Source organism: Pelmatolapia mariae, linkage group LG16_19 (genome assembly GCF_036321145.2).
Source record: "Pelmatolapia mariae isolate MD_Pm_ZW linkage group LG16_19, Pm_UMD_F_2, whole genome shotgun sequence".
In the NCBI taxonomy this organism is placed as follows: domain Eukaryota; kingdom Metazoa; phylum Chordata; class Actinopteri; order Cichliformes; family Cichlidae; genus Pelmatolapia; species Pelmatolapia mariae.
In genome coordinates this window covers 30788684-30813602 of record NC_086241.1, presented here as the reverse complement: position 1 = coordinate 30813602, position 24919 = coordinate 30788684, and the positions used below count along the sequence as shown (strand labels likewise).

The 24919-nt window shown below is 39.9% G+C and overlaps 1 protein-coding gene across 2 annotated transcripts in view; it reads left to right on the top strand.

Annotated features, from left to right (window-relative positions):
• The window catches only part of pde1a (phosphodiesterase 1A, calmodulin-dependent), a 50536-nt gene extending 27078 nt beyond the window's left edge, over positions 1-23458 (top strand). For both annotated transcript variants that reach the window (XM_065472121.1, XM_063499405.2), the window contains 14 exons: positions 765-878; positions 969-1151; positions 7750-7816; positions 9617-9733; positions 9833-9973; positions 10293-10393; positions 10907-11032; positions 12030-12131; positions 14377-14497; positions 18292-18373; positions 18577-18697; positions 19761-19945; positions 21105-21269; positions 21349-23458. In XM_065472121.1, coding sequence (XP_065328193.1) covers positions 765-878; positions 969-1151; positions 7750-7816; positions 9617-9733; positions 9833-9973; positions 10293-10393; positions 10907-11032; positions 12030-12131; positions 14377-14497; positions 18292-18373; positions 18577-18697; positions 19761-19945; positions 21105-21269; positions 21349-21401 — 1678 coding nt within the window. In that variant the 3' untranslated portion in view covers positions 21402-23458. The remainder of the gene's footprint in view (positions 1-764; positions 879-968; positions 1152-7749; positions 7817-9616; positions 9734-9832; positions 9974-10292; positions 10394-10906; positions 11033-12029; positions 12132-14376; positions 14498-18291; positions 18374-18576; positions 18698-19760; positions 19946-21104; positions 21270-21348) is intronic.
• Positions 23459-24919: the final 1461 nt, after the last annotated feature.

Below are 24919 nucleotides of genomic sequence, written 5' to 3'. Positions count from 1 at the left end.
AGTACTTTGACAGTTCTGCAGCACAAACTACATTAATACAAGCTGTAAATATGAGGAATGATATCCACAGCAGCCAAGAAGAAAAAGAAGATACCTGATTATATTAAAGTATAAAATCAATACCATATAACCGAATTAAAAGTGCTTGTTGTGTTTGTGACTAAACTGCATCTAACAGAAAATTGAGCATAACATTAGTTCTGTCAGGCTGGACAGTAAAGCTCAGCCTGCAGTTCCACCAGATCAGCTGATGCCCAGGCTGACATTCTTCAATTTATTCTACTCACTCATATTTAAGCTGCTTCACCTTCCATACAGATACTGCTGCCTCTGCAAGCTGCTTTGCAACCCAGATTCCCTCCAGCCAAAGTGTTACATGCCATTAATTAATGCCATATGTTTTCTAACTGATGCCTCCTCTGCTGTGTTAGGGGCCTTTGTTGCATTCTTTTTACCTTTTAGCTTTCAGTGTATGCACATGGAAATACAGAACAGAACTGTACAGACAAATATGAATTACTGCAGATATAAACAACAATCTCCTTTCAAATAAAGTGGTCCTGACAGGATTTTAAATGTTACCTAGCCCTTTACCATTGGGCGTCCAACTTCTGAATAACTGACAACAGTGTTAAATTGTTAAAAAAGAGTGGAAAAAAAGAAAACAAATACTACACAGTCTGTAGCTTTTGCATCATTTACTTGTTCTTCAACTGTGTTTGCTCAATTAGTGTAATGCACTGTATATTTGTTTGTGCTGTCAGGCTGAAGGCGGTCTTGGAGCAGATGGACCGTGGCATGGTGGACCTGCAGGAGCTCCGGAGGCACTTGGAGCTTGCAGCTGCCATGCTGGATGCTGTTTACACCGATGAGACCAGGTGAGCCTGAGCAGGCTGTTGAATGAATGGCTGTATAGAAAATAAAGCTTTATCAGCAGTTGCCAAAAATGTGACTGTTTCTCTCTGCAGGCGCCTGCTGGACACTGAGGATGAGCTCAGTGACTTGCAGGCGGAGTCGGTGCCAAGCGAGGTGCGTGACTGGCTGGCGTGCACCTTCAGCAGGAAGATGGGTGTGGCCAAGCGTCGCCCTGAAGAGAAGCCAAGATTCAGGAGCATTGTTCATGCAGTGCAGGCTGGGATATTTGTAGAGAGGTAAATGTTGCTCTGATCAGTTAAACAGAAAACTTGTATTCACTAATAAGCATGCTAGAAATACTGTACGGAGTGGTAGTGTGAAGAAAAGAAATTCACAAATTGTTTCAGTCCCATAATTTCTCCAAAAGCCTGCATTCAGGTTTTGTGAATTCAAAATAAATGCTCATGAATAGAGAAAGTGCCTTCGCAACTGCACCAGCAATGAGATTCTCACTCTAACTGCTGCTAATGGCCATTAAACATAGCAGGCATTAGTTAAGCTTTGTAAATCTCATTTTAAATCATTGTTCAGTGTGTATAAAACTGCAGACAACTCTAAGTACCTCTGCTTCACACCCCATTAGCTGTTAACAGACCTATTCAAGGATTAAAATGGCTGCAGAGCTTGGAGCGAATTTATATACTGACTCACTTTCTTCCTTTATGTCCTCCCAGGTGCTCTGACCTAGAAAATAATGAAGTAACTTTGACCTTGCCCATTATCTCCTTATATAATAAGACTGTTACAAAATAAAAAAACAAAACAAAACATGTTATGAACATGAACTGAGTCCTGCAGGATAATTCACAAACCTTTACAATAATAATAATTTGCTGCAACTTCTCAACTGATATATAGATATTCCGGTTTTATGTAAGCATAATAACCCACAATCCAATCCAATTTAGGGTCACAGAGGAGGAGTGAGTCAATTCAGAGTCAAAAATGAATGTTGAATTGTAAATAACTATAAGCTTTATACTTACTCAGGAAGAGACTAGCAATGCGAAAAGAGCCTGGAATGTCAATGCTGCCATTAAAATTCACCATTAGCAACGTGAAGTGCGAGGGACTCAGGCTTTCACGTTTGGTTGACCCGTCAGTCCACCCTTACCTCCTCCTTGATTTCCAGCTTTGCAATTTGATTGATTTATTCTTTTCTTCCAAAATAATTACTATGAACAGTATGCCACACTCCACAAATGAACTCCTGATAACTGTACTCTCCACTTTGGGTGTTTTTGTGTGTTTGCTTGCTTTTTAAAATGACCTTACTTTACTCTTAAGACCTCAACATACAGTCACACTGTAGACAATACTGATCTTCTAGTTGCACTCGCCCCTCGCTAGAACCTGATCATCTTTTTGCACACAAAGCCAGCTCCAAAGTGAAGTGGCTTTCCTAGTTTGGTTTATAGGTCCTGAACACCAGGGGATGAGTTCCAACACTGACTGTGACTCAAATCCAGTTCCACAGCTGGACCTTGTGAATGCTCTTGCAGGTACATGTGGACCAGATTCAATGTTGAGGCATTCATATGATTACATTTCATAAATGTTGGGTCTGTTCTACACTCACCCTCATACTGCAGCAACTCGTCAATCACACAGTAAAGCATACCCTATTTTATCCTGCTGTGTGACTCTAATGGAGACCATAATATTGTGCAGGCGGAAACTATCCATAGAGCTAAATGAACTAAAAACAGCTTACCATGACAGGTAATTATTAATAATTGTAGGAGCACAGAACTGTGCACACTTTGCCTTTTTCTTGCTATTGACATTTTTCTTTTGTAGTCCAGCACTTGGAGAGAGTTTTCTGGAATATTCTGACCCTGAAGGTAGAAACGATTGCGGCTGTCTCGCTGGCAGGAGGTGACATTTTATTGTATTAAACCGTCATTTGATCAGAAGTTAAAACAAATAAAAACCTTTTCAGTCAGAGCTCATTTTTTCAGAGCTCAGAACCTTAAATAGAAATTGAGAAAAAAACTAAAACAAAATAAAAATTGAAAAAAGGCTGTAGAAATGTAGACAGGTACCAAAGGCAGGGAAAGAGCAATCTGAGAAGAAAAAGAGTAAGGTGGTAAAGGAAGATAAAACAGTCAGATGAAAATTTATCCTGCTGTTTGACTCTAAAGACTTTTGTACTTTTGCACAAATATTTTGTGCATAAAAATATTTTTGTACTCACCTGTTCTTACTGCAACCTTTCACACTGACCTTACCATTTCGCTGAATATAGAGTATTTCAGCATTTATTTTTTCAAACCAAGCTTGATTTTTCCTATTTCTCAGCTCCAAAATAACAGATCTGACCCAATCAGACCACTGTATGTGGCAACAAGTGTGCTCGTCGCTCAAAGTAGGCACAGGTACAATTATATGGTAATAGTAAAATAATACTAACCCCAGACACACAGCTAGACACTACTCTGGCCAGTCGGCTCTCTGAAATGATTTCTCTGCCTCCTCAGAAGTTGTTTCCAACTCTGCCAACAAGAGTTCAAACTTCCCCACTCACATCCTGAAATATGTGTGAATGCGGTGGTGATGCAGCTTCAAATCCTGGATCAAACCATTAAATTCTCCCTCCTGCTGCCTTCTTGTGAGACTTGGATGAACCCAGAATCTTTCTTTCTTTGTTTTCTTCCTCAAAATTTAACACTTTCAGTGTGTAACATTTGGACATATTACATTCAAATATTACATATCTTCCTAGTTTTGTCATTTCTATTTCTAGTTCTTAGATTTGTGTTCATTTAGTCTCCTCCCTTTCATGCTGTGGTCATCTTGGTCTTGTCTGTGTTCTCCCCAGTCCGTCATGTCTCTCATCCTCTCTGTGTCCTCATTCTGTCTTGTTCTCTGCTTCTGTTTCTCCCCTGGTCCCAATGTCAAGCCCTTGTCTCTTATTCTGCGTCTCAGTGTCTTTCCTGTTTTATTTTGACAGTCTCTCGTCCCATGTTCAGTGAGTTCAGTTTCCCTTCTCCCTGTCTCATTGTGCCTGATTACTACCAGCTGTGTTTCCTCCTGTTTCCTATCCCCTCATTATTCTTTGTGCATTTAAGTCCTCTGTCTTCCTCTGCTTGTTGTTGTGTTGTCCATGTTGCTGTGTGTTCTCCTGGGCTCCTCGTGTCCATCACTTCCTAGAGTTTTCTTCTAGTTTTCTTCCAGTTTCGTGTTTTCATTTTCCAGCGTTAGGTTTTGTTTTTGTGAATTTAGTATCTGAGTATTTTGATACAACACAACACAAAGCTGCCTCTTTTAGTTATCCCTTTGTGTTTGAGTCCTGCGTTTAGGTCCTACTCCTGCCTGCCACACAGCCAGCATTGACAGATCTGACCATTCAGATCATTATTTGGCAACAAGTGTGCTTGTAGTTCCAAGTCTGTAGGATGAATTTTTCACGAAAGCGCAGCACATTGGTGTGCACATACTTTACAAGACAAGTTTGGATCAGAAAAACATGCCTAGCTTGCAATGCACTTAATGTGTAATGGCCTTAAGGTCTGATTTAGATTTCTGTGAGAAGGGAATCTTGTAGAGCCTATGACAAAACCTACATAAATGGATGACATTATTGCTGGCATTTAAGCTTGTGGTAATAGCCCAGTGTTTTATATCCGGTGCCAGTCGATAGAAATGAATAAAATGCTGGGACATTTTTCTCTCCTGGGTCCTCACTTTTTGTAGTGGTCAGTTTTTTTGTTTTTTGGTGGCAAACATATTTATTTCTCAAGTTTTTCCACTTCATTGCATATTCCCTCACCTTCGTTCCAATAGTTTTGGCAATCTCCCTCCAGGACTTTGCTGACACTTGAGTCCTTACATTGATGCTATCATTATTATTCCTTGTGTTTGTCACTGGCCAGAATGCTAGTACATTGGAGCGGACTGAAAAGCAGACTCAATGGACAAACGATGATGATATTTAATAAAGCTGTATTGAACACAGAGATATACCAAAGGTGACGTGGGGATTGTAACAAAAGTCACTGACGTGGGGCACTGAAAAGGGGGGAGAGGGAGGTTAAATTGTGAACTGCAGTGCGGTCAACCGAAGGGGAGTATGAGTTCAATAGTTTAGGATTTACTTGCAGGTGAAAAGTGAGGGTAGCCGGGTGAGTGTCTGATTGAATGGCAGGGTGTGTGAAAGGTGAGGTTCCATCCTTTTGTTTCCAGAAATCCAAGAGTGATGTGAGCAGGAGGTCAGGCAATTGAGAACAGTGAGTAGTTGTATTTCTGGGGAAAGAGTTTGCAAGAGGACTTGGTGGATTTTACCAGAAGCCAGCATCTAGGGCAGGGGTAGGCAACTTCAGGCCTCGAGTGCCAGTGTCCTGCAGGTTTTAGATATCACCCTGGGTTAACACACCTGAATCAAATGATTAGTTCATTACCAGGAGAACTTCAAGACATGTTGAGGAGGTCATTTAGCCATTTAAATCAGCTGTGTTGGATCAAGGACACATCTAAAACCTGCAGGACACCGGCACTTGAGGCCTGGAGTTGCCTACCCCTAGGAGATTGCACTGCGGGTAAGTTTAATCAGAGGCTTGGCAGGAGAACAAGAGCCACAATGGACTGTAGTGGATGGGCATGACCTGGGAGATGTGGAATGTGGGATGGATGTGCATGGATGCTTGAAGCTTGAGTTTAACCACTGAAAGGCTGATGATAATCTCGATCTCATATGATCCAATAAAACAGGGAGCGAGCTTGCAAGAGATGACCTGAAGATGAATATCTTTAGTGGCTAGTCAAACCTTTTGTCCTAGTTCATATCTGAGAGTGGGTGTTTGGAGGCAATCTGCATAGTGGCAGTGCTGATCGACTGTTCGGAGTACGGCCTCTGGGCCTAAATGCGCTATCTGCAGGTGATGCTAGATGGAAGGAACAGTGAGATCTGCTTCTACTTCCGGGAACACAGGCAGGTGGTAACCTAAGGATACGTTGAAAGGTGAGAGTAGCAGATAAGGTGAGTGAGTTGTTCTGTACTCTACTCATGGGAACTGTGAGGACCAGATGGCTGAGTTTTGTGTCATAACAAAACGGAGCCAATTCCAACTCTTGATTGAGCCTCTTGGTCAGGCCGTCGGTCCGCAGGTGAAACCTGGAACTGAGGCTGACGTTGGCTCCCACTGCAGTGAAGATCTTCCAGGGAGGTGAACTGAGGACCCCTGTCCAAAACGATCTCCAGCGGAATGCCATGGAGCCTGAAACATGATCAATGAGCAGTTGGGTGGTTTTGGTAGCAGTGGGCAATTTCTCAAGAGCAACAAAATGAGCGAACTTTGAGAACCGGCCTATTATGGAGAAGATTATGATCTTCCTGGAGGAGATGGGTAGCCTGGTAATGAAGTCCAAAGCTACTTGGGACCAGTGCCTGTGAGGTGTGGCTAGCGGTTTGAGTAAACCTGAGGGTTGCTGGGAGTTACTCTGACTGCGTGCAGAGATGGAACAGTTGGCTACATAATCCCTAACATCTCTTTCCAGAGATGTTAGATTGAAGGTGAGAGAAGGAGGTGAGCAATCAGGGCACATGGGTGGACACAGGAGAACACAGGACCCAAACAGAAAAACACCAGACATCACTCAGATCATGACAATATTTAGTCAATGATTTTTATTCTCTCACTGATAAATTAGAAAACTTCTGTGAAAAAGTAGCAGGAAATGCACATTAGGAATTTGAACAGGCCAATCACAATATTTAGTTACATTTCTAGGGAGGTGCATGCCAAGTTATGCCATAGGTTACAGTGCAGGGTTTCAGAGTGCTTGCAATTACAGCTAAACATGTGAGTCTATGAGGATTGACTCACTTTTGGTTATTTAGAAGATCTGCAGTTTATGACACGTTGAATTTACTTCATTTTTCAGCCCTTAAATGAACTAAAAACAGGAACCCAAGCTTACCATGACAGAGCTTTATTAATAAAAGACTGCTGAGAAAACAGGGCTGTGCAGATTTTAGCCTTTTCTTGCTATTGACATTTTTCTTCCATAGTCCAGCACCTGCAAAAGAGTTTTCTTGGATATATGAATTGTTTTTATATGATGTTGAAGAGCCATAAAAAGACATGAAAAGTATACTTTTTAATGTAACTGTATCTTATCTTTACAGTAACATCATAAATGTATTTCCTGCCACTTCATTGACATGCAGAGGTTTCTCTTAACCTCTGAGCCTAGTGCTCTATATGTTAATTTATCTTAAAACTTGTTATACATGTACAGAAAAGCAGTGAGGCGTCGCAGAATTCTGTCAAATGATTGTTTCAAACGAACACTTTCAGATGTTTAGTCATTTCAGTTATTTTTATCTGCAGCAGAAATCTGGAACACCTGCAGACAGAACAGAGAACAGTCATAGATTTTCTTCAAAATAAACGGCAGAACATCCGGCTGACTCCACCGCAGATGTGATTAAAGGGTCCAACATGAAGTGTAACAATGTTAGCGTGCAAGAGAGCTGGGGATGGAGATCATATAGGGAAACTGTGAAGTCCACTATTATTATATTGTAAATGACTCGCAGTGATAGAACGGTATCAGTTCATCTGCTGCAGCTTAATGACGCATGAAATCAAAAAATATCTGCTGCACCAAAGCAGCGCTCATTGCGTGTCTGTGAGTGTTTGAGTGTGTGTGTGTGTGTGTGTGTGTGTTTAGAATACGGTTACCATGACAACAAACAATCCATCCTGGTCACAAACTGTGGAGGAGGGTGGCTGGAGGGGGTCTGTGCGGGGAGTGTTTATATGCATGCCACTGCCTGTATCAATGTGTGAAATTAGTGCGTGATATTTTTATCTGTGTGTGTGACAACAGGATGTACAGACGGACGTCCAACATGGCTGGTCTGACCTATCCTCCCACAGCTTTGACAGCTCTGAAGGTAAAAATTACTGCTGCGGTCCCACTGGCAGCAGGTGACATTTTACTGTATTAAACCTGCGTTTGATTAGCAATTGAAAAAAATTAAAACCTTTTCAGTAAGAGTTCTGAGTTCAGAGCCTTAAAAGGAAATGAAGGGAGAAAAAAACAAAAAATTAAACAAAATAAAGAATGAAATAAAGACTGTAAGAGGTAAGAAAGTGTGTAAGAAGGTAGGAAACGGAGGGAAAAGCAATCCAGGATGATGAAAAGAGGAAAGTGAGAATGACAAGGAGGGTAAAAAAGTAAGGTAGAGGAAATAAAATGGAAGCAAAAGAAAAATAAAAAGAATAAAGTGATATGGAAGTGTGGAGGCAGACAAGAAATACTGGAAGAAATATTTGAAGAAGTTGAAATGGAAAGGAGGCAATGTGAAAAGAAAAGAGGAATGAATGAGTGAATGAGTCAGGGAGGACTTGGGAATGGGAAATAAGAAATAGGCAAAAAGGGGAAGAAAGTGAGAGGAAAACAAGAGGAAGAACGGGAAGTAGGAAAGAAAAGAATGAAGAAAAGGCTATAGGTAGGATAGGAAAGAAGACAAGGAAAGGAAAGAAGGCATGGAAGGAAATCAGTGTTGGGTAAGTTACTTTAAAAAAGTAATTAATTACTAATTACTAATTACTTAGTCAATATTGTATTTAAAATACTTATCTAATTACTGTGTCAGAAAAGTAACTTAATTACTAAATAAGTAATTAAACTAAATACTTTTTAAAATCCATATAAACCTTGAGTGGACAAACAATAGAAATTAAACTCTTTAAATAATAAATAATTTTTTTAAAAGACGGAGACTCTACAGTACGCAGCGGTAGCATGTCTTCCACAATGTAGCCTGCAATCATTTTTTAAGCTCACCTTCAGACGCTTTCTGTGCTGCTGAAGTAAAATCAAGTTTTGCCTGCTTAGCAGGAGTTGCCGCGTTGTTATCCATGGATGATGAACAAGGATCACTCAGAAGTGTTCGTCTATGCTCTTGTGTCAGGCGCTTCAGTAGATTACTCGTGCTATTAACAGCAGCCGATAGTTTTTTCTCCCCAGGACATAGCTTACATATTACTGTAATATTCTTGTCTGCTTGTTTCAGAAAAGTGAAGAGACGGGAATATGTCCATTTCACGCCTCACGTCATTTAACCCCTTGTCCAAGTCAGGATTGGGGGAGGGTGTTGGAGCCTATGTCCTAGCTGTAAAAGGACAAAAGGCGAGGTACAGCTTGGATAGCTTACCAGGGAAAAAAGAAAGTAAGATAAAGAAAAGAAGGGTGGAAAAACCAAAAACAGTGACTGAAAGGAGGAAACAGAAGTGCTTTGGATAGTAAGAGATTATTAGGAAGGAAGGCATGAAAATGAAATATAGACAAAAAAATGAAGCAGAGAAGGAAAAGAGGTGATAAATAATAAATGAAGGAAGCGGAGAAAGGCAAGACACTGTGGTGAAGGACAATGTAGATTTAGTACATTAATGATATATGTTTCCTCCTCTGCACTTCCTGTTGTCTACAAACTTAGAAAAAAATTGAATTATTCTAGTCCACGCTTCTTGCAAGATGCAAAGCACGACCCAATGAGAGGCTTTAAATGTAATTGTATATGTAAATGTAATAATTAATCTCAGTTTTATATCCTTCCTGTTTGAGCAAACATTATCAGGACAGTGCCCTCTACTGGCAGAAATCTTCATTTCACTAAGGTCTCACCAGCTTTATGTCTGCTGTAGTCATACCTTACATGTGAGATGGTATTTGTTGATGCATTTCTCAGGAGGTGGATCAGTGGTCCTTTGATGTCTTTGCCTTCCACGAGGCCACAGGAGAGCACGCCCTCAAGTTCCTAGTCTACGACCTTCTGACCCGCTATGACCTCATCAACAGGTTCAGGGTACTCGCAGTTTAATTTTGTTCAAATCTGGTGGTGGGCGGACTTAATACTGGGGAAAGTACATTTAGTCCTTGTGCTAACTTACAGTTTTGTGTTCAGATTCCTGTGCAGGCTCTGGTGCAGTTTGTTGAAGCGCTTGAGAACGGTTACAGCAAACACAGGAACCCCTACCACAACCTTATTCATGCCGCTGATGTCACTCAGACTGCCCACTTTCTGATGCTACACACTGGACTGATGGTAACACACACACACGTGCACATCTTTTTGTGGGGAACCTCTGGCATCCCTTTACACTGCTGTTAACCTAAACCAGATCCTTAAAAGCTGAATCCTCAAACAGTCTTTCCTAGGACTCCGCAGCATGTCCTCATTTTCCAAAACGTTGCTGATGTCCAAACCTTAAATTAGCCCACACAAAGACAGAAGTAGATTTTCAAAAACGCCTATGTGGACATCATTTTGTCACAATCTTGTTGTGCAACTGTGCTGCCTGCACATGGCTTGCAAAGACAGTTGTCTATAGAAGCTAACTAATGATGTGTGTGTATGTGTGCAGCACTGGCTGAGCGAGTTGGAAATTCTTGCAATGGTTTTTGCCGCAGCAATTCACGACTTTGAACACACAGGAACCACCAACAACTTCCACATCCACACCAGGTAATGTAGATGGTAACACTTCATGTAGGTTATCAGGGGATCTGATTTGACAGGGACAGTTTTTCTCAAGATAATTAACTTAACATAATTGATATTTGACATTTAACACTAAACACAATATAAAGTTAACAATATAAAGTTTGTCACGTAGTACATAACATATGAATTAGGCCTGTGTTTAAAGACTCATGAAAAACATCTTTATCTTACATAATAAAACAATGGGAATCTGCCAGTTCATTGGGTGAGTTGTGAATTCATCCAACAGAGTTCCAGATGCTTGATTCAAAAGCATGGTGACAGGTTTAAGGAGGCGCTAGGAAAAACACAGTGGGATTCATCTGGAGTCCCCCCACCTTCTTTTTTTCCAAAAATTTCGGCAAGTGTGGTTTAAAATATTCAAAGAATAGATGTGAATCTTAAGTAGGGGAACAACAGGAAACCTGCTGATGTTGCGGCTTCTGTATACAAACTGCAGAAGATATCTGATTGGATGTCGTGTCTGTCTGTCAGGTCGGAAGTGGCCATTCTGTACAATGACAGGTCAGTGCTGGAGAACTATCATGTCAGCGCTGCCTACAGGCTGATGGCTGAAGAAGACATGAATATCCTGGTCAACCTGAACAAAGATGACTGGAGGTTTGCCCCTACTGCCAATTCTTGATGTTTGTGCTTCCATCTTAATGCACCAAGTGCCCTTACCCTGAGCTTTGACATCACAACTACATACAAAACTCCACTTTGTGTCCTTTGTGTTGATGTACAGAACTCATTCTCTAAGAGACAAAAAAAGGGCTATTTTAAAATACTTTTGTTCTGATGATATTTACAGAATTCCCAGCAGATTCTGTAAAAATCAGGTGACTGAAAATATTTTAAATATGTTTCCTTGGTTAAAGTGTTTTCTATACAGCTAGTATTGTTTTCAGAAACAGATGTAGGACTGATGAAACATTCAGTTTTACCTCTGTTTTCATCACATGATGACACAGGTCCTCATGTGTTAGTGTGAAGTCTGGTTAGTGCCCCAAGCTGGCATGATATATGTGACCACACACACACACACACACACACACACACACACACACACACACACACACACACACACACACACACACACACACACACACACGTGTGTGTGTGTATTCATATCCTTGTGGGGACATCTCATTGACATAATGCTTTCCATAGCCATTTACCCTAACCCTAACCAAAAATCAATGCCTAATCCTAACCTTCAGCCTAAACCTAACCATAACCATGTAACCCTGACACTAAAACCACATTTTGAGCCACTAAAATGCCGTCAAACTCGTGTGGACGGGCATTTTGTCCTGATAAGTGACTGTTGGTCCCCACAAGTACAGTAGCATGCCAATTTTCTGTCCTCACAAAGATGTCTAAACATGTACACACACACACGAAACAAAAGGTGTTTTAAGCCCGACTTTAAAACAAAACCTTTCTCCTAAACTTTAATTATTTACTTGACTTGTTTTTTGAACGCAAAAGAAGTTGAGTTCCCACACTGTCTCGAGAATGTCAAGTTGACAAACTTTCAGAGGTGTGGGCTCTTTGATGAGAACTGATTGGTGATTACCGGATGTGTGTGTGTTTATTTATTTATTTTTCATAGGGAGCTGAGGTCTCTGGTGATAGAGATGGTGATGTCAACAGACATGTCCTGTCATTTCCAGCAGATCAAGACCATGAGAAATGCCCTAACACAGACACACAGGTCAGAACTCTAGCCATTATTAGTGACCTTTGACCTTTGTAACTGGCTATCATTAGATCAGTGATAGCCAATGATACATTATGTTTTGTTAACAAAACATAATGTATCCATGCCTTCGTGTACTTTTCATATTTTCCACAACTTTATTTAATAAATAAATATATTATTTTGCATAAATGTATCATTGTGACCAAACTTTTCCAGTTCAGATGGCAAAGTAAAAAGAAACAGATTCATTCTATCAGTTTATTTCCACCACATGAAAATAGCATGCCATGTCCTGCTGTGGCCACAAATGTTGTGTAACTGGCAAACTGGAAAAAGTCAGTTTATTGTATTATTAAACAGGATCTTTGCAGATCCTTAATTTCTCCCACATGCAAAATTGAGGCCTTGATTGCCAACAAAATTGATTCAGGAGAGGGTCCTGCTAGCAGATAAGATATTATAGATAATGTTTTTGGTTAGTTTGTACAACATATTGGTGACTCCAGTTAATGTTGGCTCATATCACTTTAGAATGTCTGCAGTCTGTCATTGGAAGAACGATAAACCTGAATCCTTTAGTTATAAAATCGTGCCGTGAAAAATGTCACTTATTTGTTGGCTTAGGTTTGATGGAGGAAAGCTCACGATAACGGTCGGCTTACAGCTGTGAAAGCTAACACTGCAACAGATGTAGCAGCTAATTATGTTTAAGATGGTGCTGTGTCGATGGCATAAAATTAGTTCCTGTGTTAGGAAACAGCCATAGACTATAGCTTAGATGGTGCCACCATCATGTCACCCATTTGTTAGTGAGGTCCCGTCTTGAGACCTCCAGCTGAGCATAGTAACCAAGGCATACTGGGCACACATGGTGTAGTAGCTAGTACCAGTCAATCACTGGGAAGTCACACTGGGAAGTAAGGCATACTCTCCTTCATCCCCCTTTCCCCTCTGATGAAGTTGATAATTTACAAAATGAACATCATGTTGTATTCAATATGTTGCTAAACTATCAAGCTGAGACTGTAGACTGATAAAGTGAATAGGAGAACTAATCTTTTTCTCATAGATTTCCTTTTGTGACCAGAATTATGCCCTGAGCTGGAGATTAGAAAGATTAAGTAAGGCTTGTTGCACATTGCTTTGAAGCTGACAGCTGGTCGCCTGCAGATGCTCCGGCTGATGTATTTACTACCAAGTGATATGTCAGTCAACAATATTTTTCACTCTCACTGGTAGTCACTTTAGTGGCTCACTATAGAGGTGTAGAAAAGGTTTTTCTCCAGTAGGTCCACTTCTTGTACACCGATGGTTGTTTCGGCCGTTGTCTCTTGAAGTTGTCGTTCACTTTCTATTGTCTCAGTTCACCACATTGTTTTATATCGAGCCTCTGGCTAATTTAACCCTGAACTTTGTAAGACTTCTAAGAACCTTTTAGGCAAATAAAATTCTCTAAGTGAAAACATGTCTTTCTGTCTTTCTTATGTAAATAGACTTCTTCAATTTCATCTTAAAAATCTAATATTTACCATTTCTAAACCCGCTGATACTCTGAACTACGAATACTTTTCATTCTTCACACAAAAATGACTTTTCCCACTCAAACATATAAAATTAGATTCCTCTGCAGTTTCATAAAAGATTTTCCGGCAGACTGTGCAAGGCTAGTCTATCTGACAGAGACGACCAGATCATCTGTGGGAGTGTGGTGAAAAGGCCCAACATAAGCTCCTGCAGGCTGCTGGACCAGATTGCCCTGTGCGTTCCTGTAGGAGCTATCACAGGAATAGTACCAGAGTCCAGTATCTCCTCTATGTTTGTCAGTCCTGCTGGACCTGCGGAGGTGTGTCCATGTGTATCTGTGTGTCTCTGTGTGTAAGCGTGTCTGAGTGTGTATGGAGGGGGTGCTGGCAGCTGTCGTGATTCTCAGCTCACGCTTGGATGGATTTTGGGGGAAGACGCTGTCATCAGCCTGTCAACACGCTGGTTCTGCTTTTGTTGCTGCAGCAGCGGGCAGAACTGTACAGTCTGCACAATATGATCAAAATACAAAATAAAAGGCACAGCTCTGTTCACATAACATATGGGATGCTGTAGCCGAGCAGTTTCTTTCCTTCACAAGTCATTCTCAAAAAACATTTTAGCTGATCTTCTACAGGTCAAAAAAAGTAGATGCTCAGTTTTTGTTCAAGGTAATATAGTTTCTTTTTGAATGATGGATATTAATGAAATTATTTTGTTTCCTTTTTCTTTCCAGTATAGACAAAGTGAAGGTTTTGTCTCTGATGCTTCATGCTGCAGATATCAGCCATCCAGCCAAAGCATGGCCACTGCACTACCGCTGGACCCACAGTCTGATGGAGGAATTTTTTAGACAGGTACAAACACCTGTCAGTGAGGGTTCTCATTTGTGAGGATCCTCGTGGACTTTAAAATCAACTATCAAATCAAGCCAAGGAATCATCCTCTGTAAAACAATAAAACACTAAAATCAGTGTAACACAGGCACTGTCATTGGTTGTATACTGTAAAAGTGTTTTAGTAAACCCTTGACTGCCATTTCCCATCATGGCTTAGCAACAACTTAGAAGGTTCTTTAAAACAGGATTTCTCCATATAATAACACAGAATTGTGATACCCTTCTCTTTGTTATGCCTACTGCAAAATAAATTTCTCCAGACTTACAAGTAAACCAGTTTCACTTGACTCCTAATATACAGTGATGTGAAAAAGTGTTCGCCCCCTTCCAGATTTCCCTTTTTTTTTCTTTTTTTTTTGCATGTTTCTTAAACTTAAACGTTTCAGATCGTCAAACAAATGTAAATATTAGACAACAATAACACAAGTAAACACAAAATGCAGTTTCTAAATTGAGGTTAAGGGGAAAAAAAATCACTGTGTGAAAAAGTGATTGCTACCTAAAACTAATTTAACTGGTTGGGCCAACCTTAACAGCAACAACTGCAATCAAGCATTTGCGATAAGTGTCAATGAGTCTTTTACAGTGCTGTGGGGAAAGTTTGGCCCAATCATCTTTGCAGAATTGTTGTAAATCATCCACACTAAAGGGTTTTCAAGCATGAACCACCGTTTAAAGGTCACGCCACAGCATCTCAATCAGATTCTGGTCTGGACTTTGAGTAGGCCGCTCCATAGTCTTCGTTTTGTTTTTCTTAAGCCATTCAGAGGTGGACTTGCTGGTGTGTTTAGGATCATTGTCCTGCTGCAGAGTCCAAATGTGCTCCAGCTTGAGGTCACGAACAGCAGCAGGTAGACTGCAGAATTCATGGTTCCATAGAGTATTTTCCTAAAAGTCTTTGGGATTATCAAGATGTTTTCTGGCGAATGTGAGATGAGCCTTTGTGTTCTTTTTGGTCAGCAGTGTTTTTCTTCTTGGAACTGTGACATGCAGGCCATTTTTGCCCTGTGTCTTGCTTATCTTGGAGTCGTTCACACTGACTTTAACTGAGACAAGCAAAACCTGCAGCCTTTGGATGTTGTTCTGGGCTCTTTTGTGACCCCTTGGATACAGTGGCTTGCAAAAGTATTCGGCCCCCTTGAACTTTTCCACATTTTGTCACATTACAGTCACAAACATGAATCAATTTTATTGGAATTCCACGTGAAAGACCAATACAAAGTGGTGTACACTTGAGAAGTGGAATGAAAATCATACATGATTGCAAACATTTTTTTACAAATAAATAACTGAAAAGTGGGGTGTGCGTAATTATTCAGCCCCCTGAGTCAATACTTTGTAGAACCACCTTTTGCTGCAATTACAGTTGCCAGCCTTTTAGGGTATGTCTCTACCAGCTTTGCACATCTACAGACTGAAATCCTTGCCCATTCTTCTTTGCAAAACAGCTCCAGCTCAGTCAGATTAGATGGACAGCGTTTGTGAACAGCAGTTTTCAGATCTTGCCACAGATTCTGGATTGGATTTAGATCTGGACTTTGACTGGGCCATTCTAACACATGGATATGTTTTGTTTTAAACCATTCCATTGTTGCCCTGGCTTTATGTTTAGGGTCGGTGTCGTGCTGGAAGGTGAACCACTGCCCCAGTCTCAAGTCTTTTGCAGACTCCAAGAGGTTTTCTTCCAAGATTGCCCTGTATTTGGCTCCATCCATCTTCCCATCAACTCTGACCAGCTTCCCTGTCCCTGCTGAAGAGAAGCACCCCCAGAGCATGATGCTGCCACCACCATATTTGACAGTGGGGATGGTGTGTTCAGAGTGATGTACAGTGTTAGTTTTCCGCCACACATAGCGTTTTGCATTTTGGCCAAAAAGTTCCATTTTGGTCTCATCTGACCAGAGCACCTTCTTCCACATGTTTGCTGTGTCCCCAAAATGGCTTGTGGCAAACTGCAAACGGGACTTCTTATGGTTTTCTGTTAACAATGGCTTTCTTCTTGCCACTCTTCCATAAAGGCCAACTTTGTGCAGTGCACAACTAATAGTTGTCCTATGGACAGATTCCCCCACCTGAGCTTTAGATCTCTGCAGCTCGTCCAGAGTCACCATGGGCCTCTTGGCTGCATTTCTGATCAGCACTCGCCTGTGAGTTTAGGTGGACGGCCTTGTCTTGGTAGGTTTACAGTTGTGCCATACTCCTTCCATTTCTGAATGATCGCTTGAACAGTGCTCCGTGGGATGTTCAAGGCTTGGGAAATCTTTTTGTAGCCTAAGCCTGCTTTAAATTTCTCAATAACTTTATCCCTGACCTGTCTGGTGTCTAAATCCAATCGAGAATCTGTGGCAAGATCTGAAAACTGCTGTTCACAAACGCTGTCCATCTAATCTGACTGAGCTGGAGCTGTTTTGCAAAGAAGAATGGGCAAGAATTTCAGTCTCTAGATGTGCAAAGCTGGTAGAGACATACCCTAAAAGACTGGCAGCTGTAATTGCAGCAAAAGGTGGTTCTACAAAGTATTGACTCAGGGGGCTGAATAATTACGCACACCCCACTTTGCAGTTATTTATTTGTAAAAAATGTTTGGAATCATGTATGATTTTCATTCCACTTCTCACGTGTACACCACTTTGTATTGGTCTTTCACGTGGAATTCCAATAAAATTGATTCATGTTTGTGGCTGTAATGTGACAAAATGTGGAAAAGTTCAAGGGGGCCGAATACTTTTGCAAGCCACTGTAAGTCATTGCTGTCGGTTGGCCACTCCTGGGAAGGTTCATCACTGTTCCAAGTTTTCGCCATTTATGTGGTTCAGTGGAGTCCCACAGTTTTAGAAATTACTTAATAACCTTTTCCAGACTGAGAGATTTCAATGAGTTTGTTTCTCATTTGTTCCTGAATTTCTTTGGATTGTGGCAGATGTCTACCTTTTGGTCAACTCCACTTTGTCAGCCAAGTCATACTTAAGTGATTTATTGATTGAGAACAGGTGTGGCTAGAGAAATTGAACTCTAAACTTGTGATACACCACAGTTAATTCTTGTTATAATCTGGCGGAGGGAAAATCACTTTTTCATAAAGAGCCATGGAGTTTTGGATTCCCCCCCACCCCTCCACCCCAATAATAAACACCTTCATTTAGAAACAGCATTTTGTGTTTACCTGTGTTAGTAGCCAGTTGCATTACTATTAGCTTTTGCCTCAGTCTATTTGGGAAATCATGTTGCCACAAGGACCAAATAAAACTTCTTTGGTTCTTGTTAAAAATAAATCAACCAGTAAAGAAAAATTAGCTAATTGTTTCTGCATTAACAAATAAAGGTAACGTTAGCCTAATTAGCCATTTAGAATTAATAAAATCTTTTTCAGTTGTCATAGCCGACATAATTGATATTATTACTAGAAACTGTATGAGCTCTGTACCAGTTACAGGTGATGACCTGGGTACTGCATAGCTGTTTGTTTTGTTATACGACACTTAACTTTTTTGAGTCCACCCAACGAATTCCAGTCAACTTGTATCAGTAAGAATACATTTTTGTGTTATCACTGAAACAGTCTGAAACACTGAAAGACTCTATTGCCCATGTTGTAATGATGAAGATATTTTAGCTAGTTTCCATGAGGAGGATGTCTCCATTGTGTTTTATTGTGTAAGGCTCAAGCAGAAACTGAATGCAAATCCCATAAAGTTAACTTGAGTACTTGAAGACACAGTGTTATATTGTCCCACTTTCTACATTGTTTCCAGGGAGATAAAGAGGTTGAACTTGGGCTCCCGTTTTCTCCTCTCTGTGACCGTAAAGCTACCATGATTGCCCAGTCTCAGATAGGTAAGAGTCACAATGAGAAAGGACTTCATAAACTTGTGCTGGATTTGCAAACAGCTGGTGAAACTTTATTCTCATGTTTACTATCTGGTAGTGATTTATTATAAGAAAAAGAACCAATATTAAGTTATTATTAGTAATGATGCGCTTGTTATATATTTTGCTCTCTCTTCTTCTATTATCCTAACATTTCTCTTGGGATTCAGGTTTCATAGACTTCATTGTGGAGCCAACCTTCAGTGTACTGATTGACACGACAGAGAAGGTGATTGGTCCTCTAATAGAAGAGGACAGGAAGGCCAGAGAGACTGGAAACAGGAGATCCAGGTACTGCTGCTATTACTGCTGTAGGTTCAGTGACTTATTCAACATGTGTATTAGACACAAGGTTTTTAACATGAACGATTCCTCAGTGAATAACCACAACAAAAGAGAAGCAACAGACTTGATAACAGCTGAAACTCTTAATCCACATCAGAACAAGTATTTGGAAGTCCAGACCTCACCCCGATTGAAATCTGTGGTGGCACTGTGCATAAACGGATGCCCACAAACCTCAGTCAACTAAAACAATGTTATAAAGTATAGTGGACTCAAATACATTAACAGCAATGTGAGAAACTGATAAAGTCATACAGATAATTAGTACTGTAAGTTATTGCTGCAGAAGCTGGTTGTACAAACTTGTCATTTTTTTACAGCACTGCATAAAGTCATTTTTATTCATACTTGATGATTTTGGATGAAAGATCATTGAAAATAGGCTGGTCTTAGACCAGAAACTCTTTGTTATGTTGGTTTTGCAGTATGCTTTGGGTGATCCATTTGCACTGTGAAACCCAGTCTAATCACTCAATTGTACAACTACTTATTCTTTTCTTAAAAAAAAAGAGATTTATTTGGGGGTTTTTTTGTTTTGCCATTTTTGTCTTTATTATACAATCTTTATTAGTACAGAGAACTGACAGGAAACTAGGGAGAGAGTTGCATGCAGGACATGGATGCACACCTGTACATAGCACGATGTACAGATACATGACACAAATAGCAATTGGTGTTCTTCAAGACCACATAGTGGGCAAAGAGGGTAAAATATAACTTGTTGGTACAACAACCAGTAACAGTCCCAACCTTAAATCAGCTAAATGTCCACAAGAAATGCCTCGACTACAGCATATGTTGATCGGTGTGTGAGGGCAGGTCATCACTGCACAAAATCAAGTAACATTGTTTTTCTCATAGAAATGTAAAGTTTTTGGCCATGTAGAAAAAAAGTATTGCTCATTCACCAGGTTTTATTCAATCAATGCAATTTTCCTTAATACATTAATACATCCAAGGTGGAAAAAGCAGTCCCTCTCATCTCTTTACACCTCTCCCTCTGTTTCAGTCTAACAGGAAGCGGTTCAGTTACCGTGGAGTCAGTGCAGAGACACAGTAGTGTTCGTCATGGGAACAGTGATGACGGACAGATGGACTTTTCCCTGACAGCCATTGATCTGCCGGCACTGAAGCTGCACCTCTCTGGTGTCATTACCAGCAACAAGGACAGATGGAAAGAACTATCTGTGCACGGTACACATACAGTCACAAACAAATATTCAAGAAACTCAGAATTAGTTGAGGTAAATTCCTAAAGGTAATGTTTCTACAACCAAATTTAGAAAAAGAATGTTTTATTTGGAGTATTATTATTTTGTTTTGCACTTTTGGACTATTATAAGACAAAGCATCCAACAATCTATAAGTGATTTCTCAAAAAACAAGATGTTTTTCAGTGTAACAAAGAGAAATATATAAATGTCTCTTTGGAGAAAATAATGTTTGTCTGCAATTTGATAAAACATGCTCTTGAGATGCTCTGTCAAAGAAAATTGTACCCTTATTTTAATATAAGCTACCATATTTGTGCTTTTGGCCTTGTTGTGCTTGTTTCACACACTTAGCTGTGTTGAGGTTGCTGTAATTTGTAAGACAAAAACATTTAATAACGGTGCTGCTGATAAATATCCCAACAAAATCGATATGCTTTTTTCCCCTGCTAAGTCATTTTTGCCTTGTTGGCATGACCGCAATACAGTGAGAGGTTAAATTGAACTGAGATTTGTCCACCTTTTTCTAAAGTTTTGTGCAAGTGCCACCTGTTTACCTTTGGGTAGTCAACATTTGAGTTAGGTATGATTTTTGGCTTAGCACCACATATCATATCTAATATACTGGGAATGTAATATAGTGGGAAAGTGTCTCGTCTTCTGAGATAGAATCTGATATTGGAAACATTTGCCAGTCAGGTTGTTGTGGTGATGTATCCACACACAAGCTTTGCCATTAATGTAAATATCCACCAAATATCAAATGCAAAAAACATGTGTCCTTTAGGCTGCAGGGAGACTCAGTGCAAGACTATGAACTAAAATAAGTGTCCAAGCAATCCAGCTAATGCTAGGTAAATAACACCTCCAACACTGACACCACAACCATGGTACAACAGGCAGGAGAAAATTCAAAGAAAAACTCAAAAGTGACAAAAGTCAATGACATGAATGTGAGTTATTTTGGTTTAATTTAAACACTGAACTGAGTGTAAACTTCTCCAACACTAGTCCTAGAAACAGCTAAGAGTCTCAAACCATCAAGGAACCAGGCTTGAAGAAGATCCCCAGATTTGATGGAACTATTTTTTTTTTTCAGTTGAAAATTTATATATTTTCCTGTGTTTGCCTATTGTGAACAGAGCTGGCCAGCAAGGCGCAAGAAGAAAAAGAAAGTGTGGACCTCCAATCACATGCCTCAACCAGCCACCGTACTCCTGATGGACCCACTGCCGATCAGCCACAGAACTCTGACTGCTCACCTCCTGGTGAATCTCATGACAAGTCACCAGACCAAATGCTGAATGGTATGAACTTGACAACAAACGTAACAACTTCCTGACATTTAACCCTCAAACTCACCTTTAGCTGTGGTAACCTTTACAGGGGAGGCCCCAGAGGAGGAGAAAGAGGATGATGAAGTGCCTGAAAACGCCTGACTGCCCTCTGCCAAACGTACCACTGTATTTGACTGTGGCAGACGACCCTGGCAACAGGGTGTTGCCGTGCAGAGTTCATACTCTCTGTTTAAACACAGCAGCTGACTAAGTGGTCCTTCAGTGACTTCAAAAAGGGCCACTAGACCTTTGTTTTTTTTTGGGTTTTTTTTTTACAACTGACCATGAAAATATCACATTCAGAGTGAAAAGATTCATTAGATAACAGCTTCTTAGCAGCTTCATGGCCCATTAACAGTGGTGAAAATGTTTTGTGATTTTATTAGAGATTCAGAGGAATGCTGTCTGTGAAATAGATGTCATCATTTAAATAAAAACAGAGGCAGGTAGGTCAAAACCAAAGAGTGTGGAGCGGCTGAAAAACCCTATTCAGGGAGATGGGAGACTGAATGTCTGTTATTAGGAATAATAATTAACTGAGCTGTTAAGAAGCAGTTGTCAAGGTTTTGTTAATGCAGCTGAGCACAACAACAGGTGTGATGTTTTAAACTTATAATATGAGTGTGAAAAGTGATTGCTGCTCTGTTCTTTGTTCCTACTCCTTTTTATCTCACACTTCTACCCATGATGTCAAACAAAAACATGTTGGATGATGTTGCAGCAGTTGTTTATCGTACCGCCTAAGTAGCAAGCTAAATGGGGCCAATTGCGTATTGGCATAATTGACTATGCTGAGATTATTAATACCATACAGAATTTTTTCTTCTGACATGCAGGACTTAGGCTATTTTTTGGGGCTAAGCCAATTTTCATACCTGGCCATTACTAACGCTTTTGGGGCAAAACTGTTAGCAGTTATTCAGTAGACTGGAACCTCTAACTTTTGGTCTTGCACTAGCATCGGCCGAGAAACTTTCCAAAATGTGTGCCAGGTGGTTGATGCCCAGTATCCCAAAACAACTCTGCAAGTTGTGCTTATTGCTAATTAGCAAATGTTAGAGAGCGAAACTAAGATAAACCATAAATGCCATAAACCTTAAGCATTACACAAACAAAACATGTATATTACCACTATCACTGAGAGCATATTAGCATTCTGATAGCATAGCTGATGGCTGTTAGAGATGCTGTAGACTGTCAGGTGTGTAAAATATCCCAGCACTTTGTACAGAAGACATTACAAATGTTACATTGTACAAAGTGATGTACAAGTTACGAAATTTTTCAGTTTATTTGCAAAGGAAAAATCCATGGCCCTACTTGCATTGGCCAATTTACAGTGCAAAATATACCAAATGGAGGTCTCCTGTGTGCAGTCTTTTAATATAACATTAAAGGAGGCAATTACAGACCTGGATATAGTGAATATTTGCAGTCCTGGTTACACTGTAATATTTGTCCTAACTACTAACATGCGACAGAGACAGGAGGTGTTGTCAGTCACGATGCTTTTTAAATGCACAGTATAAAAATGTATTCTCAGATTTCAGTTATTTATGTTTTGTCAAGCTCAGTTTGGTTATAAAAATCATACCATGAGCTTAATTAGCCTAGTGTTAAATGTAGCTAAGCAAAAAACCATATAGCCATTGTGTAGAAGGACAGAGTCTGGATGTTATTCACAGCTTGTTTACACCATTAGTGGTGTCTTATTTGATTCAAGAGCATTTCATTGAAACTGAATCACTCTTTCAATTCATTTTCTTATCAAATCTCAATTACAACTTGATGAAATATTATGATATAATATTCATTAACCCTGCCCTGACTATTTCTGCTGGTGTCTAACGTGCCTCCTCAAAGTAATACAAATTAAATAAAATTTTGTATTATATGCATAACTAATGTTTGCGTGCACAATGTAGTGAACATTACCTGCAGGTGACCTAGTTGCTGCTCTGCTGCAGTTCACAGATCTCACAGATCACAGAATATGGTTTGACAGCTGTCATGAGCTGCTGCTCAACACTCGAATAATCTAAAATATCACATGTTCTTGCTTTCACATTTGACAGTATACATTTCAACAAATTCTAGTTTAACATTAAACAATATGCTATTAATACACTACATGGAAACAGCATGTAATTTATTATTTCTTTTCCACTTTTGACATGAGGCTGATATTGAATTTGCTTATTTAATTAGTATCTTTTTAAATGTTTACTGGTTAGGTAGAAGGTGAAGGGGGGGGGGGGGGGGGGGGGGGGGGGGAGCTGCACTTAAGAAAGCTAATAGAAAGGATTAGCTCCAAGGCGAGAGGCTTGGTAACTAAAGATGAACAAAGATTTAATAAGGGATTTGCTGGCTGCTGAGCCTAACCAAGTATTTTGCAATCTCCAAAAAAGACATCAGAGCTCATCTGTAGGATCAAATCAGAGTCAGTTCTGTGTTACAATTGATCGTAATAAACGGTTGATCCCAAATCTGTATCTGAGCCCTGACTGAAGAGTCTGTTTCACTTGATAAATGTGTACATACGGGAGCTAAAAAGCTATGACTGCCATTCAGCTGGCTTTACCTTTTCCATGGCTAATAGCAGTAAAAATCAAAACAAAACACATTGGCAGTTTGAACGCACAGAGCAGAGCAGCAGCAGTGAATCGGTGTGAATTTCTTTACATGTTTACATGTGACCTTTTTTTAAAAAAAAAAACAAAAAAAACATGGGCCATCTATCGTATTCTGGGCCAATATACCCATAGGATAGCATTACACTGTACTCTCCATCATTGTAGAGATTGTGGAGATGAGCACTCTGATGGAAAATGATAATGAACACTGAGTCCAAGGAAGTGTGATCATGAGTAAATAAATAAGATTTACCTTTAAATCGACAGGAGCCCAGAGTTCAGGCAGCTCTTGTTGTTCCTGTGCTGGGCCCCTGTCGCTCCTCCTGGCTGTGAATAAAGAAAAGTGCCATAGAATCAACATGATGACAAGAGAAACACCAGTTTCTATAGCAATTTACAATGAGTCAAAGGCCGGAGCCAAAATGGCCGAAAGTCAAAGCTCTTTAGATTCTGTGAGCACTGTGTTTGTTAATGCAATGTGTGCTATAGTTATTGTGTGCTCTTTGACTCTGTGTGTGGGTGAGATTTTGAGTGTGAGTTTGTGTGAGAGAAAGTGTGAGAGTGTGCACTGTATACTGTACAGCTGTTTTCTGTATTATTGTATTAAACATTCACAAATCTGGCTCTGTCTTTGATTTTATTCAGTCTTGTTGTTTACATTTGGTGGTCAACAGACCTGTATCTGAACTTCTGGTATCTGCTTTTACTATATAGACAGTCTACAGGAATGTCATTTCTGTCCAGTGCATGCATATTAAGTGACTACAAAGACAAAGAAAGAAAAAAAACGACATAATACTAAAGAAAAAAAAAGATTTTAAAATAAAGATCCACTAAATCCACCTATTATACTTTTCCTTATTTTCTACTGAAGGTTTTCACCATTCTCATTTCTTAGTCTTTTGCATATTTGTCAAACTTAAAAGTTAAAACCAAATTTTAACATTAGACAAACATAACCTGAGTAAATAAAAAGTAAAAAACAAT